We start from the raw sequence: 18324 nt of genomic DNA, 5'->3' as shown, positions 1-18324 counted from the left end.
GTGCTATCTAGGCTGTCGGTAAAATATACACATAGGAAAAATGGAAAACCTTGCAAATAAATACACTGTGAATAGCATTTATGAAACATTTTGTCAGAAAATTAGAGTTCCTAATTTTGACAGTTTCCTATGTTATGTCAATGCAGAAGTTGAGCATTTCCATATTTTAGCACATATACATACACTCCCCTCTGATAAGCTTCTGGAGCCTTTATAAATTGACAAGAATACACAGGCTGCGACACACGCATTCTTTCAATTGGCACCGTGAAAACTTTTTTAGTCAGAAAGGAGTCCTGGTTCTCCCCAGCTAACAGGATCCCAGTCCTTAATGAGTAGTGACTGGTCCCTAATTGCTGCCTATATCAAAAGTGGAACAGGTGTTGGGAACATGCTGTCAGAGTACACATCTCTTGGCCTTTGCATAACAGACTTTGAGTCTACAGGGGTGTCTTTAACCCTAGATTTATAACCTTTCTGTCAATTGGACTTTAATCTGCAGTCTTCTCAATTGTAACAAGACAAAGCTTACACCATACGGCTCATTTATATTCAATTCCTAAAACAACTGGTATGTGCCATATCCATCACAGTATTTAAAGGTATAACCGGGCCTCTCTAGCAAAGTTGTCTACATTCCCCAAAACTTTCAGGCAGTTACGACTGAACTCTCAAGCCACTACCGCTTCTCTTCAGCAATGCAGCTGCTGACGTATGGTGCCTAGAACCAACTCCTCCTTTCCCTTTTGCCCTCAGAAGAGCCTGATGTCAATGGTGAATCTGCCCTTCTCAGACATCAAATTAAAGACCCATATCAGATCTATTCCTGAATAAGGACAAAAAAGGAAGAGAGTCCGTTGTCTGGGCAAAAGTACAGTGAAACAATGCACAGAGAGTAAAATCTGTTAAAAAAACCCAAAACTAATCTCCTGTCAGCTAAATACAGTGCTGAATGTGAAAGCTGAAGGAATCCAATTAATACATAGCAATGTACATGGCCTTGTTTATCACCTTACCATGCTGGTGCCTTTAGTTTAAACAGCTTTTCTGAAGCCTGGATCACTCTTATATGATCATTAGCCAACATACTGGCCCCCAAGAAAGATCCCACTTCCCAATAGCTTTGCAGTTTCTCCAAGCTCCCCTTTTTACCAAGCAGGCTGCTGATCTTTACTCCTGTAGTAAAGAGAATAATAGGTCACAAGATTTTGTATTTATGCAGTTTTAAAAGACCATTTCCCTGATTTAAAATCTATTAATTGCTTAAATTACTATACCCTCTCCATTTTGAAAAAGTAAGATGGAAATCATACTTACCGGTTAATGTTATATACCTTCCAAACACCCTAAGTGGTAGCAGACTTTTTTCTTCCCCTCCCCCTCTTCCTAAAGGCTTCTCAAGAAAGTAACTTTAAGACATCACTGTCAGGACAAGGCGACAGTCAGATTACCTATGTTCTTGCATGGACCTCATCTGTAAAGGTAAATTGGGGCCTTAGGCTACACAACATAGCTGCAAAAACTTAACAGATGCTGAATAAGGCACCTATTATGTTTTTTTCTGCTTTGTTTTTTTGACTTACAAGCCCCAAGCCCCAAACTTACCTTTATAGACAAGGTCCCATGCAGAAGGAACAGATGATCCACTGAGCTTCTTCCAGCAGTGATGTTCTTTTAATTGCCGCAAGTCCTACCCCAATGAAAGACATCTATTAATATTCATAAGTCCCTTAGCAACTCAAGACTATGGAGAGCCTCAGGTTTTATTTTGACTTGCTAAGTTTGCCGAGAACTACAGGCTCCCCTGTGGTCTTCAGGATGATTTTTAGTTCATATGAGCTGCTACATATAGCTAACATGAGACATGCTATACCTTCCCCTGCAAATAAACCAATTTGCAGCTTACAGAACAAGCCTCTTCACCATAGTCTTTTATTCACTTTTCCCACACTACTCCACTCTGACAGTTTCCCTCCCACATCACCTTCCATTGGCCTTGATATTCAGGCTGAGTATTCACGAGAAATTTCAATGTTGATCTTGATTTTTTCCTTAACCTTCCTTGAGTAGGTTTGCTACTTCATGGCGGAAGTAGCAATAAATACTATCAAAATGGGTATCATTACAATATATAATTTCAGTCTAGAAAGTTTATCTTGTTTTATCACATTGTTCACATTTTTATGTTATCAATGTCAAGACAATAAATGGTTTTAAAATGTGAAATTGTATCCAAGTGGCCTATAGCTTATTTCACATCTGTATTTCACACTTTGTGCTCGCTTGCTAACAATAAATTGTGATGCTTGAGTAACATACAGAACAAAATAGCTCTTTAATCATAAAAAAAATAATTTTTTTCCTCTTGGGAAATAAGTTTTAGTTATTCCTGAAGAGAAAAACAATGCCACAGATGTTACAAAATATCTCTGATCTGCCTCAGACACGATGCAACATACATCACCTCCATCAGCTACACAAGGTACAGTGGTGACCATCACTATGTAGACCAGCTCTGCAAGGCTTTAAGCCTGGGTGCTATATACATTCACACTGTCAAAGAGACCACTTGAGAATGTACACCCACACTGGTCAGTGTAGGAGAGGAAGGGGGAATTTGTGTTAAATGTGTTCAACTTCAGTTGGGTTCTAGAAATCAAAACCTGAATGCTATCCACAAAACACAGTAAATGGAAAAAATTAATCTCTCCCAGGATCCTACAGTAACACTCCTCAGCAATACCCTCAAAGGCCCAAGGCTCTGCTAGAATGTCTATAACATTTGCATGCACATGATAGCAACGCATAAGAACAGACAGACACCTACTAATTTCCACAGGCTTTGATTATGACCTCAACCACAAGGGAAGTAAGGAGCTAGTATCACAGGGATATGTGGATCATTTCATATGGATATACCTTTGCTGGAAGGAAGGGGAAAGGGAGGAATTTAGCTGTGCATAGGGCCTTGGCTAAGTACTGCGTGATGGCACACACAGTTGCAGTGACCACTGACAAGCTATCTGCCACAGTGAACAGCAGCACTGCTTTCTGGTTCACAGGTTTACATGTTCTGCCATGCTTCACTGCACCTGCAGGAACCCACCTATCACAACCCTTCAGTGCTCCGGACGTGGGAACAGAGGTAAAGCAAGGTACAAACAGTGTGCTTTTGATGAAAAGTACAACTCACATGGGGAGGGACTGGAATTACTTGCATGGCAGGGAGAAGTGTTTATTAGGAGGGTAAGACTGGTGACAGCAATGACTTTTGAGTCCCAGATCAATATGGGGGAGCTATAGGAAAATAGTGGGAGAAAGGATGGATGTGTAGCAGCAATGATACTTGATGACACCAAGTTTTCAAATCATTACTGTTATGTAGTCTGGATAAACTGGAAGTTTTACCCCAGTATTCCATGGAGCAGATCCTATTACCTTAGAGAAGACAACATCACCCTCTCATCAAGCTCTTCTGAGAAAGATGAGGTACTTGGTCCTAAAACTCACACTAGTTTGCTGACCTTCCACTACCAAGCTTATCTACAGTTACTTATCCCTGAAAGGCAAGTTGGAAAAATGCAGTTGCTACGTGACAACATCAGCGATAGGTTCAAAAGACTGTAATTCTAATTTAATAAAGGTGGTGTGGTGGATTATTTTGTTTTCCAGTTGGTTTGGTCTTTTTTGGGGGGTGGTAGAACAAAAAAACCTTTCTATGGAAACATGCAAAGTGAACTTTCCTGAATTTAATTCTGAGTTCATGGTCTCCTTGTAAATTTATCTTTTATTAGTTTATTTTCATTTCACCACCTTTAAAAGTTTTTGAGAGTATAAGAAAATCCAGGCAGAATCAAGACATTCTTTCTTTCCATGATAAACTTGGGGGGAGAAAAAAAAGCAGCAGCTGAATTCCAGAACAGTTTATGAAAAATATTTTGGCCTTTGAAATAAATCAGCCAAAACAGAGGAACTATTAATGCCAAAAAAGCCATTGTTTTTATAACGCCAAGAATATACCCACAGCTTGTGACGAAAACAAGATACAGTAAGTAGATACTACCAGTTAAATATTACTATGAAGGTTTATAAATAAACTGCTTTCCTTGCTCAAATATTGACAGAACAATTCATATTACAGGATCCTTTGTGTGTGAAAGTTGCATAGCTTGCAGAGACCACTGCAGTTCTGTTCTGGGCTCAAAGTTCTGCAACTTTGTAGGGTTAAGAAAGCAATACTACTAGAAAATAGAAGGAGGGTTTTCATTAATAATTCACATGGTCATTTACTTACGAGCTATTATCCGACAAGTAGAGGTAGGAAATTTTAGAAGGCAAATTTTCTGATCTGATGCAGATTGGTAAAAATTCTCTTGGATAATGGATTTATTCTTATTTTTACTGGATTTTTACAACATTGCCAATGTAATCAGATATGCTTCTTCTAATTACAGCCTCATGTACCCTCTGAAAAGCTGTTAGTGACCATATTCTTCCTTAACCTTTCCCAGCCTATCAATATAATTTCCATGTAACCCAGACTGAATTTAGCTGGTTTGTTCTTGCTTCTCTCCAGATCCCCCACAAGAAGACAGACTTCCTCTAATTTCTATGTGCTACAGATAACGCTGTGGGTGGACTAACTAATGCTAACAAATGGTCTTGTACACACAGATTACACAAGACGTGACATCAAAAGAACTACACGCAGATAAGGGATTCTTGGGACAGGAAAAGAAAATCAAAACATTTTCATATACAACCTCTGTGATGTTGCCTGTTTTTGTTTAAAACATTAACTTTAGCCCAAGACAAAGAAAATACTAAATTTTTTTCAGAATCTAGCACAACTCAGGCCACCTGACAAACCTTGTTGCACAAAGACAAATATAAGGTTTTGCACCTGGGACAGCATAAATAATTCAGGACTGCAGCACAGGCTGGGATCTACCCAACCGGGTAGCAGTTCTGTGAAAAGGGGTCTGGGGATCCAGAAGAACAACGAGCTCAATATGAGTAAACAGTGTGCTACTTCAGCAAAGAAAGCCAACACAGCGTTGGGATGTATCAACAAGGGCATCGCCAACAGAGATAAGCCATTATCACACTCTATTCAGTGCTTGTCAGGCCACACCTGGAACAGGCCACTGTGTTCAGTTTTGGTCCCTGCTATACAAAAAAGATGTGGATAGGCTGGAGAGAGAAGGGTCACAAAGATGATCAAAGGACTGGGAAGCCTGCCTTATGAGCAAAGGCTGAGAGAGCTGGGTTTGTTCAGCCTTGAGAAGAGAAGGCTTAGGGGAGACCCTATCACCGTATTTCAGTGTTTAAAGGGTTGCTACAAAGATGGAGACTCCCTTTATACAAGGAGTCCCGTGAAAAAGATGAGCGGTATTGGGTACAAGTTACTCCCGGGGAGATTCCAACTGGACACAAGATGAAAACTTTTAACAACTTGAAGAATCAGCTATTGGAATAATCTCCCCAGGGAAATGGTGGATTTGCTCACATTGGACACTTCTAAGGTTCTGCTGGATAGGATGCTGGATGATCTTGTCTAGACTGTGCTTTTGCAAAGAAAGTTTGTACCAGATGATCCTTGAGGTATCTTTCAACCTGGCATTTCATGATTCTGTGGACAAGAAATAAATGACCAGTGACACACACAGGGTCTATACTATAAACATATTTGAAAGACATGTTTCAAAGTAGCTGGGTCAGTCTGAAGCCTAACATATTTTGACATTATTTCCCATAACAAAAAACAAAGATAGACACTAGTAAATAACAGGAGGGGTTGCTGTATCAAGGGTTTCCAGGAGACACCAATTCAATGTTTACATAAGACAGGCAAACAAAAAAACAAACCACCAAAGGAACAGGATAAATCTCCACTAAATAATTCATCCCCTATGGCTAAAACCTTATATAATAAAGAACATTAATTTCTGTCATGTTCTCCATACAGACAATAGGGAAAACAGCACTGGACAAATGCACAAGAAGATGACACCAAACATTTGATCCCTACAAATAACACCTAGATTTCATCAGTACAATTAATTTGTACAAATCTAGTTGGCTGTAGCCTGTATGCAATTGAGAAGTTTCTTTAAAATGGAAGGATTCAAATTAAACCACACAAAAAATAAAGCCCAGTTCCATTAAACTATCTCATTTAAAGGTAGGCCAGCTAAGTGAATATTTGCAAATGCTATGCAGAATGCAGAACATATATTTTTACCTCCTACCCTGGCACAAGAATTCCAGTTTCAGTGTAGAATATGAAAATATTCTACGTGAACCAAAAAGCAAAATCTCACCCACTCACAGAATGGCAAACAGTAGCTGGGGCAACTCTATGCAGCCTAACACATCCAAATTAATACCTTCACTCACAACTGAGAATTTAAATCTCATTTCCATTATTTATGTGAAAGTAATCATCTCACTCTGACCTTCACACTCAAAAAAACTTCTCTATCTGTAAAATTACTTCCAGACATACAAGGCACACCAAATTTCTGAACTAGAGCAGTGGCTGATAACAGATACATTCCGTGGAGTAAAGAACATTGTTTCTTTTTCACTTGACAACCTCCTCAGGAGACACACAGATAAAAAAGACTTTACAGTAAATCAAGAGTTATACACATTCACAGAGAAGAAGAATACCAACTGCAATGCATATTACAATATTCAGTGCTTTCTTCAAAACCTTCCTTGAATGTATCACTGACTAATCTTGACTTTTTCACTCTCCTCAAATCCAGAAAATCACAAACAAAATGGACATCTTAATTCTTCCCTCCTAAATAAGAAACTTTTCATGACAAGACATTGAACTAGTTTCCCCGGGGAAGTGAATGCCCCATTGTTGGAAGTGTCCAAGGTGAGGATGAACAACCTGGTCTAGTGAAAGACATCTTTGCCCACAGCAGGGGGTTGGACTAGATGGTCTTTAAAAGGTCCCTCCCAAAGCACACCACTGTGATTCTATGATTCTATGAACACAGGCATTCAGAAAGAATGCATCAGAAGAGAAACGTTCTTCTCCCAACAACAAGCTCAAGTCAAATGCATTTTCCTCATTCTTAGGATGGACTTTTTGTCCATGTTCCCCACAGTTCTACAGTGGGGTTTTTTTGTTTGTTTTAAAGAGTGCTAGCTGGAATTGGATTCCTCCTTCGGGTATTCCTGTTTCACACACACACTATGCCATTACAAAGCCTTGAAATTGGATCCAGATCTTTATGACAGCACTCACCTGCAATCAGGTGGGATCAGTAGTGGTGCAAGAGACCAACTTAAATATTCACATGCTCTCTATCAAAGCTTTCATATAAAACCATCAGATTTTTCCCCTAAAACAGTGGGGGGTGGTGTACTTTTGCTAGACTGTGATTTCACGGTGAATTTGCAAGTTATAATTACCAACTTTCCGCAGCTCAAAAGAACTATCGAAGCAATGTCCAGCTGCCAGGAGAAGTACTGCATAATTAATTCCTGATGGTAATGTTGGCTCTGACTCAAATGCCTTCTTGAACCTAGAAAAAACAAATATACAAGTTTACTTTCTAGATAATGCAATCTAGTATGGGCATCATTACTGTTTTAGGTACTTTAAGAGCTTATCTTCTGTTTACACAGCAAGAATCCATGGAAGAAAAAATATTTTACTGTTTTCCACACATTCTTTGTGGTTATTTTTAGGATTCTGTTATTTATACATCCTCCTCCCACTTCTTTCCCCTCAGGCAACAAGCACAGACACTACTCGTTCATCCCAGTAACGTTACATATCTTACTTTATTTTCTTTACATAAAATAATACTATCAGTTTGTAACAGACCTGTTTCTCACTTACATTTATTAATAAGTTCATTAATTTATTCTTAAATATATGAATTTTCATTGGCTTGAAACCTAGATTCTATTGTGGATCTGCTACAGTGACACACAGGCATACCAAAATGCATAAGCAGAAAAGCAAGGGATATAAGAACATACCTCACATTTAGCTAGGATTACAGCTACTCCAAATTTTATTCTTTACTGGGTGTCTTATTGACATTGTCCTTATGAATCTATTCACAAAAAAAAGCACTATACCTGACTTCATTCTCCTCAAGAGGAAGTGAGCAATCAAGAAAAATGGCACTGGTATTCCCCCAGCCTCAGTCTTGTCTTAAAAGAAGTGGAAAGGGCTTCACACAAACAGCACACACTATCCTCGTACTACCAATGCAAGTAGTTGTGACAACAGCAACAGCAGATCTACAGTGCTTTAAACTTATTCTTCAGTATAAGAACATCTTTGGTTGCATATATATACACACATTTTCATGCCTCTGTGAGGAGGCAAACAAGTGGAGTTTAAAATTTCTTTCAAAAGGATGGGAAAAATACAGACAAACAAATGAAATACATAAAAAAATTAAGCAGGTTGTGAGATTAATATATAAGGAAGGAAAGAAAAATAATCTATGCAAAACCTAAAGATCTGGCTTATAGACCACACTTTGACATGTAAGCAAAGCTAAGGCATTTTAATCCTAGTAGGCCAAAAATCTGGCTGATTTTTAATTTGTTTGTTTGTTGTTTTTTCTGCTCAAGGACTGATTCAGGACTTTGCATCCTTTAACATAAGCTCTGCTTTCGAAAACTGTAAGACAGGCTCCTCTTCAGTCTGCTACATATATACAATTTTTATACCTCAGTTGCCCACCTCCAAAGAACTTAATCATTAGACAAGAGTCTAGTCCTCTAAAAAAAACCAAGATGAGTAGAGAGGACTAAATTCTTTCAACATCTGCCATCCTCTTGTACTGTGAGTTACAACAAAATGAGGAAGAAAATAGATAAAAAGTATTTTTGCTCACTTAAAAAAGCCCCAACCAACCCACAACAAAAAAGCCAACCCCCCAAAAAAACCCCTGCCAACCTAACAGGACAACACTCTCATGGATTCTAAGTATATACACCTGAGAGAAGCCCCTTGACTGGCATTATCTGTTTGGAGACATAGTACATAGTGATATTGGGAACTGTACTACCTTTTTTGCCCTAGGATCTTTCATGTCGTAATCCTCATACAATAAGGAGAGAGGAAAGATTGACATGAGAAGAAAAGTCTTGAAAATTAATATTTTTCTTCCAATACAAGAAAAATTGTACTTTTGGAAAAATGTTACAGTTGCTGACATTTGGGAAAATGATGCAGTGCAGACACTGAATTAGGGAGGTAGCAGTGAAAAGATATGAATAAATTCTTGGTAGCTTTGGTAAATCTGATTCACGCTGTCGGTGTCCAACAAGAAAGTGACAGTTAATAATTAATCTTTCATCTATTCTCTCATATTTATATGAAAGATGTCTTCTATTCTGCTTTTAATTGTCAGAAAAGTACACTGCTTTTTCTTTTTTTTGTGACTAGACTAAAGTACCTTGACATCGCTAGTTGTTGCAAGACCAGTGCTTTGGTTCTGCTGCCAAATTCTCATTATCTTTGCAATTCATTATACTTCTCTTACATCCTCATTTCTCTAAGACTGAGATAATAACCTCTATCTCAACATAAAGTAACACTACCATGGAGGCATTGTTCCTACATATACCATCTCCTGTTGTGGCCTGCTGTAGCACTAGGGTAGGTCTGTTCCTTTCTAAGAGCTTTCCACTGAGCTATGAGTCAACCTTTCAACCATGTCAAGCCTGTTGGATGACTCACACTAGAAATTTAAATCAACATTCAGCAAAAAGCACAAACCAAAAGCAACTGGACCATCCAGTATAGCTTCCAGCCCAACTCCAACTTCACTCAACAGAGATCACACTGTTCTATGGCAGCAGGCACACACAGTGATCTGTATTGTCCTACTTGCCGAAGACTTCAGGGGTTATTTAGGGGCTGGCTGGCCAGCACCCTACCCTGTTGCAGGAGCTGTCAGCCTCTATCCTTTCCTAAACTGGAATGCCTGACTGCAATCACTTCCCATCATCAGATCTATGATTACCATGATGCATCTATTCAAAGTGTGTTAAAACAACAATAAGAAATTACCACTGTTTTATATATAGTCATTTTTAGTTCAATTATGTTTGAAAATCTCCAAGTTTATCTGTTCATGAAGCACTATGAACAAGGAAAAAGCAAGATGTACAATAGCAGAAGTAATTAATATTTCTTTTATTTAGCCTTTAATAATGCCTAATATTTATACACAGAACTACAGTTTTCTTTTTATATTTGTTCATCACATTAGCAAAATAAAATTTTTAAGAAAGACCCCTGAAAGTTTGTTATGGGCTTTGCCTTAGAGGAAATGAAACTTTTCTTTAACTCAAAATACAAAGGGAGGGACGACAACAATATGCTGCATTCCTGTTACTTCAATATCTTTTAAAAATCCAGTAAGAATTGCAAAACTGTAAAGCATGACCAGAAATTATAAACTGTACTTGCATTCTGAGGCCATAAATAATAAACCATTATATCTTATCTTTTACAAGAGACAGTTCTAAGCTGAAGTTTACTGAAAACAAGTGATATATGACAAAGGGAGATGAAAGCTTTCCATTCTAAGCATTTACTTTAACCAGCAGCTGATGAGCACAAGATGAGAGCTAAGACGTGATGTGCAGGATACATAAACACATTGTCTGTATCCTCATCTGAATGGAGAGAAGCAGCTCATCCTGACAGAACTCTAGGATGGTATCCAGTGCCTTCATTTTTTAACCTCTTCCACATAACAGCATCTTAGTGCATTTCAAAAGGATTAAAAAGCATTATTCTTGTCTCTAAAATGAAAAATTTGCCTATTATTGTCTACTCCCCTGTGTGCTTCTTTGACTATGAATGTTATTGTAGTCCACTGCAATATGTACATACTATATGGTGATGATGGGGTGATACAACTTTTGTCAGCATGAGTTTGAAACAGTCATATTCCTTGTGAGCATGGAAAAAAGAAAAGACAGAATGGTATGTGCTTAGCGTCAGCGCAGAGTTAAACCAAGCCTAGTCAGCTAATATCTATCAGATTGCAGATAAGCCAATCGATGCATGACTGACTGACCCTGAGATTAACTCATTTGTAAAACATGGTTCTAATAATGCCAAGGTCACGGGTTCAATCTCCTGTATGGGCCAGGGGAGTCAGACTCAATGATCCTTGTGGGTCCCTTCCAACTCAGAATATTCTCGTGTCATGCTGGGTGATTATTGTCTGGCCCAAACTCCTAAGAATAATACAGTAAATAGGAGACTTTGCATTTGGGAAAAAATGAAGAAAATACACTCTGACGAGATACTTGAATTTCCAAGTCTGTGAGGCATTTCAAGAACTTTGCAGAATGAGATCTGTGAACAACATAAATCTCTCATTCTTAACAAATAAGCAAAGAAGTTTAGAAGATTCAGTCTATTCCTTACGGACCAAATATTTGGAATGAAATCCAGTTTAAATATATTCTTTTTTGAGGAATATTTTCCCCAAGCTAACAAAAGGACATAGACCAGGAAAACAGTACTTACCAGAATGTTCCTTTGTCCCTGCTTTCTATATCTATGAATCCAGATTCCAAAAACATGTCCATGTAAATTCGACCAACCAGACAATACATATCTGAAGCTACTTGGTCTTCCTGTTCTACCAGGGGAATCATAATTTCTAGAGCCTTCTGTCTGTCTCCAGGCAGATTTCGCCTATTAAAAATGAAAATTTTGATTAAGAAACCCAGTAAAGTTAACAAGAAATACTTCTCCTTTACTGTATTTGAACATTGATGTATGACTTCATCCATGTAAAATGTGCTTCTAGACACAATGGACTATGTTATATATACATACTTAACTCCTCTTCCTTTTTTTTCTCCTTTCTTAATATCATGAGACACCTTTATAAAAGTCCCCAAATACATTTTCTCTCTCTCAGGAAGCATTAGATAGAGCAAAGCACTGAAAACAGCAACAAGAGCCTAAAGAGCAATTCTTAGAAAGATCACGTGTTTTCTTCTAAAACAGAAAGTATGAACGAACCTCACTTTCACATCTAATACTTCTTTTATTGTAATCCATGCTTTAAAGGAAAAAAAGATTCAATCTTGCGTTTGTGATATTATTTTTTATATACATTTTGGATGTGAAGCAAGAAGTCCAAAAAACACAAACCAGACTGAATTCCCATGATAGGGAAGGTTAGGAAGTAAAGCCAATAAGGCAATATTAAAAGAAATACTTCAGACAAGAAAACCACATAATTGCAAGCATTAGACATTTCCTAGTGAGTCATAGTTTTGATAAATCATTCAGTATCAAAAGTTTAGAATTTTAATATATTTGTGTTTTGAACAAGCAAATTACTCCCTTCTCAGCAAAAATGATGCTTCAGGGGTTTGGAGAGAGTATTATATGGTTTTGGTGAAATTGCCTGTTTTATTTTAGTGGCTACAATTTGAATTGGGAGGAATATGTAAAAGTGGTTTTATATCTGTTTTGCTAGCTTTGGACTGAAGAAGCTTACAAGAGAGGGCTACCTCAGAAAGAAAAGCCATCCTAGAGGAGATCCTACTTGATCTGAGGTTCAGTAACTGATTTTTTTCTTTCCCCTCTACAGGAACTTATAAAAGTTATGATGCACCTGCAACGGCAGTGTCAGTATCAAACCTGACAGATCAGAGCACATGTACTCTAAGTGATACCTGAGCTCATGATCTCTGAGCTCATGTATGTAGCTCTAGAAAGGAGTGACATGGAAGAAAAGGTTTAAATCAAGCAGAATGGCTAGCAGAGGACAAATAAGTACTTGCATCATAATAAAAATAATTATAAAAACAGAGTAGGCAGTATAAAACTGTTTTTCTAAGCAAAAAAACCCCAGAGTGTGTGGGTCAACCTCTACTGATGCCTCAGCCTTATGAAAAACATAAATGAAACCCATTGAAGTCTCTTCCTGACCTCCAGACCACTCATTTAAATTCTAACAAATTAGCTGCAGTGGTGTCTTCGAGTACTTCTAGAGTTGCACAGCAAGACTGGTGTTCTCATTTAAGATGGAAACATGCTTCCAATTCCAGGTCCCAGGGAGAGAAATTAAGTGCTCCTGTCTGAGCAATTAACAGTCTCATGGAGGTCTGTGTTATTTTAGTTCACCTGCCAACCCAGTTGTTGAAGGTTTACTTCCTTTTGTTTCCTCATATTCACCACTCAGGTAAAGCAACAAGGGTAAGTCTGCAGCTTCTTTATATTTTTTTGGCTGACTCTGATTATGGAAGGACATTTGCAGAATAGAGTTTCAGGTGGATAACACTTCCAAGTCTTGTATTGACTATCACTAATCCAGATCAAACCAATAGTCTAGCTGAACTTAATGAGAATAAAACTAGCAAGGCAAAAGTGTTTTGTAACTTGGGCCATTTACACTTAGCTGGTCTCCAGAGACAGAGGTCCCTACTTTTCTTTCTGTTTACTTTTCCATCATCAGTGCCCTCACACTTTCTTAATTTAGGTCAGACTAATCCTGACTAATTAAGTCGTTCCATCCTTCCGTACTAGTGACCTGGATTAGAAGCAAGACACACAGCTTCTTTCACAGGAAAGATTCAGAAGTGCAGACTATTCCAGGCCTGCCTTAGCTCACAAAACATCCTCTATCTTCTCAGTAAGGAGAAAGTTACAATTAACCCAAGTAATTCCTTCTTGGTGCACCAAAGCATGAACATTTTCATAACGGTCATGGATTCCAGTTTAATGTTCAACGTGGAGAAGAGAGGAAGAGGAAAATCTCATCTGACCTTCTCCGGAGGTACTTAAGTATCAATTTGAAAGCAAGAAGTAAAGCATTTTTGATAATATAGGTAATGAATTGTCCTTTTGATTTTGATTCAAATTGCTGGGAAAAATGTTTCACTTAGATAACAAAGGTACTTCAGCAGAAATGTATGTGTAGACCTTTTGTCAGATAACCTCAAAGGCTACATCTTAGACTCACACCTATAAAACCAAACTTTCCAGTCTGCAAGAAATCCCAACAGAATCAGTGAAGTATTAGGATCTGCCTGAAAAGATTATACTGCAGTTTTGCAGGTTTTTTAGTGCCTCAGTGAACTAGTCAAGTCGTCTTTTCAGAGGTGACTTTGTTTCAGAAAACTGTGAACTTGAGGTCTAAATAACTTGTTAAAATCCCAAGGAACACCTAGTGACCTTTGTGAAGGCTTTGTAGAAGTGGCAAATACGTGCTGGATTATTTAATCTGCAAAACTTCACATATTTATGGCAAAGCAGAAACAAAAAAGGCGCAATATTTATATCTTCATATACCTGGTATAAAGGCACAAGAAAGGATCTGGACATTTTATTCAGACAGAATAAACAACGCCAGACAACTGCTTTTAATTTTTTTGCAGGGGTTGTTTGTTTTTTTCTTTCAAAACTAGGTTTAGTTTTTCAGCTAATTACTTGTGACATGTTTTGACATCACTTTGGCATGATATGCAGTTCCTCGGTGAACCTGAATTACAAAATTCAAACCTGTGAAAAGCAGAATTATCTGTAGACATTTTCTGTAGTTGAGAATTTCAATGCCTACTGACACCTGGTCTACTCCTTTAAAAGTCAACATTAAAATGTTCATTGTGATAACAGCAAGGAAGCAGAGAACATCTGTAATTTCCTTTGAAAAAAACTCCCCTTTTAGTCTCTCACCTAAATGCCATTACCCTAGAAAGAAAATCTAGGCTTGGCTTTCATTTAATCCAAGGAAGTAGTGTGTGTTCCTCCACGTATCACATTTAGTCCGTGTTATCGGAGAACACAAAAATTCATTCATTATTATAATACAATAAGATCTTCTGATGGACATTTGATGAACAGCCTGCTCCTGTGTCCTGACATTACCAGAACTCAGACTTGAATAAGATTACGTCTTTGCTAGCACAAATGCTGCAGCACTCTCACTCATACTGCAATGTTAAAAGTGTATTTTACAGAGGGGAATACTGCTAGGCATTATTTGCTCCAATTCAGGTACTGAAACAAAAAATAATGCAAACCTATGGAAAGAGAAGACAAACCAAACATGCTAAAGAAAAAAGGAATGAAATTTGATAGTAGGAGAGAAAAAGCAACTTAGATTTAACAGAAAGGTCAAAGTCCCCAAAGATGCTTCAGTCAAAACTGTAGGACTGCATATAAGGATTCCAGTAGGGAACTTCACATGATCACCCACCCCTTACGAAGTCTGCAGTTCTAATTTACTGCTCAATAGCAGAAGGAAGGGTACTTCTTACCTGTTTAGCGCAAATGCATAATGCAACCTCACATGGTGGTGGGAAGCCAAGTCAAAAGTAGGCAGTTTTTCTAAAGTTTTCACCAGTTTCACAATAGAATCGTAATCCTTCCAAAAGAAGGGAAAAATTAAGTTTTAAGTGGCTGTACTGAGGTATGCCTATACAAACTCTTTGACCTAAGCAGCTATTATTTCATACTAAGAAGTATATTCAGTTCATCGTAAGTTTTATGGATTTCAGTTTCTTCAGTCTGAAACTGGTAACAGCCTAGCACTCAGCAGAAATGTCAATAATCACAGTATTGAGCAGGGAAACACAATTTGGTCTCCTGTGCTGCTGCAACATGGACCTGTGGAAATTGCCATACATCTGTTTCACGATAAAAGTTATTTTCAGGAGCTGAACACATATTAGCGTTCATATTGTGTGTACATTACAAAGCTAACTGCATGCGAATTAAGGCATCCCAAAACTCAGAAGTAGGCATGACCCACAAAAACAAAAGACTCTTTGAATACCACAGATTTTACAGTGGCTTACTCACTGACATATTCAAAAAACAAAGAAAACCAAAAATAAAAACCAAACCACTTCAAAATGTTTAAGGAAAAACAGTTGAAATTATGTATAACAAAATAAACAATTACTAGCCTCATTCCAAAAGTTGAAATGCATATGGAACAATTTATGTTTCCATAAGAAATGTCACAAGCATGGTGACAAAGAATACATTTACCTATCAATTGCAGAATGCTACCATAGCCTTTAACTAGGACACGCTACAGGCCATTCATCACAGTAATGCTGAGATGGAGAAGTTATTTTATGTCATGTACTTTTTAGGTACACTGTTATAAAACAACATTTTTCTGCTAGATAAAGGCAAAGAACAGTGAAACTACACAAAAAAAAGAGTAAAAAACATCTGTGAAGATATTGTAAAAGATTTTTACAAGTGTGCTTTATTCGTAGAGTTTGTTAACAATTCTGTGCAAAATACACTAACAATTTCAGTGAGACCATAATTTAATTTACTACTCTTTTAGATTATCTTAGTGCACAGAACTCGCACCTGGATGTCTCTGTAGGACAGCAGCAAGTTTATTACAATGTCAGCAGACAAGACTTCAACATTATCCACTCGCTGTCGAATCCTTGCCAGCTCTGCTGCAAGCTCTTTGCCTGTGTAAAGTGTACGGGCCTTCCTGATGTCGTTCAGAATGGATTCCCGGAAATACTGGCTGGAGAGAAACAACTTCACATCAGCAATTTTGGACAGGTCCCTTGCACTTGTTTTTCTGGCCCCACAGCTCTCCCACAAGATGAATGCAGAACATGTATTGACAGAACAGTGTCAATGGAGAGATTTGGTCAAGCTAAACTATTAATTGTCAGTTTGTCTGAATAAAAGGCAAAATATTGCATCACCACAGCAAGAGCCTGACATTTATCTTGCCAGCAGGAATATATGAATTTTACACAGACGTACAAAAAAGGCAACTCACCTTGAACTGGCCTGTGCCACCTTCAAGAGCTGAATAAATCGATCCACCAGAGGTAAGCATATAGGCCCAAGCAGCGACTCAAAACCAGGCTGCATCAGTTCCGTTAGTCCCTTCATAAAACTACTATCACAGCAGTACACCTTGTTGTGTGGAGTTATCATATAAGGAACAAATATGTAGTTCCCAGTGCACATCTGTAGGGAAACCAGGTGCAATATTTAGGGCAGTTATGGTTTGACAAGCCAAAGTATGAAACAACTGCATATACTACCTGCAAAATTTCACCTGTTAAAGTCAAAGAAAGACCTTACTTCAGTAAAACCAAGTTTTTAGCCATGAAGCCTAGGATTCCATACATTCAGTTTTCACCTCAAATACAACATACATCTGAAATGTATTCTTTCAGATTTCTGAACTGCTTCCTGTAAAATCAGTATTTTTAGAAGTATCAAGGTGACCTTAAAATAGTCATTGGCTCAATAGTGAAACAATTCTGAGGGCACACCCTAGTCACCCCAAAAAGGCTGGTGGACTCGAGTGAAGCTGATGTACACACTTTTCAAGATGACAGATGTTCAGAGGAGAGCAGTACAGTCAGGCTTACAGGTGCTGAAAACAATAACACAAGCTAGTTGCCTCACAAGAGGAAAAACATAGAGAAAACCAATCCTCATAGGAACTGCAAAACTACTCAAATAGCTTAGCATTAAAAAAAAATTAAATTCCCTGTAATATAGCAAATCTTTCTGGCCAGTGGGACTTAGAACCATACATATTTCAGAATAATCACTTTTAGAACATCTTAGCCTTACTAAACTGTATTGATTTCTAAATATCAATGTATAAGAGATACTTCGCAAAAAAAAAATAAAATTTATCTTCCAAAAAAGAGGAAGACAAGATGTCTGGTGTCTGTGGCATGTGTTTGAGTACACATTTATGCACAGAAAAACTTGCTTAATATCTGTGGTTTAAAGAGTCTTAACTATGAGACAGAACACCATCAAAATCAAGAGGAGGGAGGAGTTCCTCCATTTGGCTCTCAAAGCTCAGACTCCACTACTGAAGTGGCCAGCAGCCCAACAACAAAAGCCTTAAGGAAGCAATTCTTGAGACCTATCATTTTGGTACCCCTAAATTACTTCCAAGGTTAATGACTTCCTGGTCAGCTGCTTCTGTTCTCCCAGAAGTCAACATAGCAACAGGGACATCAGTTCAGAGACCCCCCTGCCTAGCTGACCTCCATCCATTCAGAGGGCAGTGACTGAATAGCTGGTCAAATGCCACAATACCAGATGTGTGCTTAAAATATGCATTTTAACATGCATTATTAGATTTTTAAAACATGGAAAGATTGAGATACTCAAGTCTGTAAAAATGTATGCATACAGATATATCAGTAAACACATGTTCGTGTACAAATCAGAGAATGGCTTTGAAAAGTACAGGAATTATTTTTTAATTACACCTCTAATACTATAAAACTGTAAGACCTCACTATAAAGGCAACCCCACCATGACTTTTGAG

General features: G+C 37.9%; 1 protein-coding gene across 1 annotated transcript in view; it reads right to left on the bottom strand.

Moving 5' to 3' along the window:
• MAP3K5 (mitogen-activated protein kinase kinase kinase 5) overlaps positions 1 to 18324 on the bottom strand; it is a 104490-nt gene that overhangs the window by 42513 nt on the left and 43653 nt on the right. The window contains exons 4-9 of the mRNA XM_027690150.1: positions 16797 to 16990; positions 16364 to 16532; positions 15292 to 15398; positions 11540 to 11710; positions 7435 to 7547; positions 1017 to 1176 (exon numbers count right to left, since the gene is read on the bottom strand). Coding sequence (XP_027545951.1) covers positions 1017 to 1176; positions 7435 to 7547; positions 11540 to 11710; positions 15292 to 15398; positions 16364 to 16532; positions 16797 to 16990 — 914 coding nt within the window. The remainder of the gene's footprint in view (positions 1 to 1016; positions 1177 to 7434; positions 7548 to 11539; positions 11711 to 15291; positions 15399 to 16363; positions 16533 to 16796; positions 16991 to 18324) is intronic.

This window comes from Neopelma chrysocephalum, unplaced genomic scaffold (assembly GCF_003984885.1).
Source record: "Neopelma chrysocephalum unplaced genomic scaffold, ASM398488v2 Primary Assembly neopelma1_23, whole genome shotgun sequence".
Taxonomy (NCBI): domain Eukaryota; kingdom Metazoa; phylum Chordata; class Aves; order Passeriformes; family Pipridae; genus Neopelma; species Neopelma chrysocephalum.
Note: the sequence above shows the minus strand (reverse complement) of the source record. Positions and strands in the feature narration are given on the sequence as shown.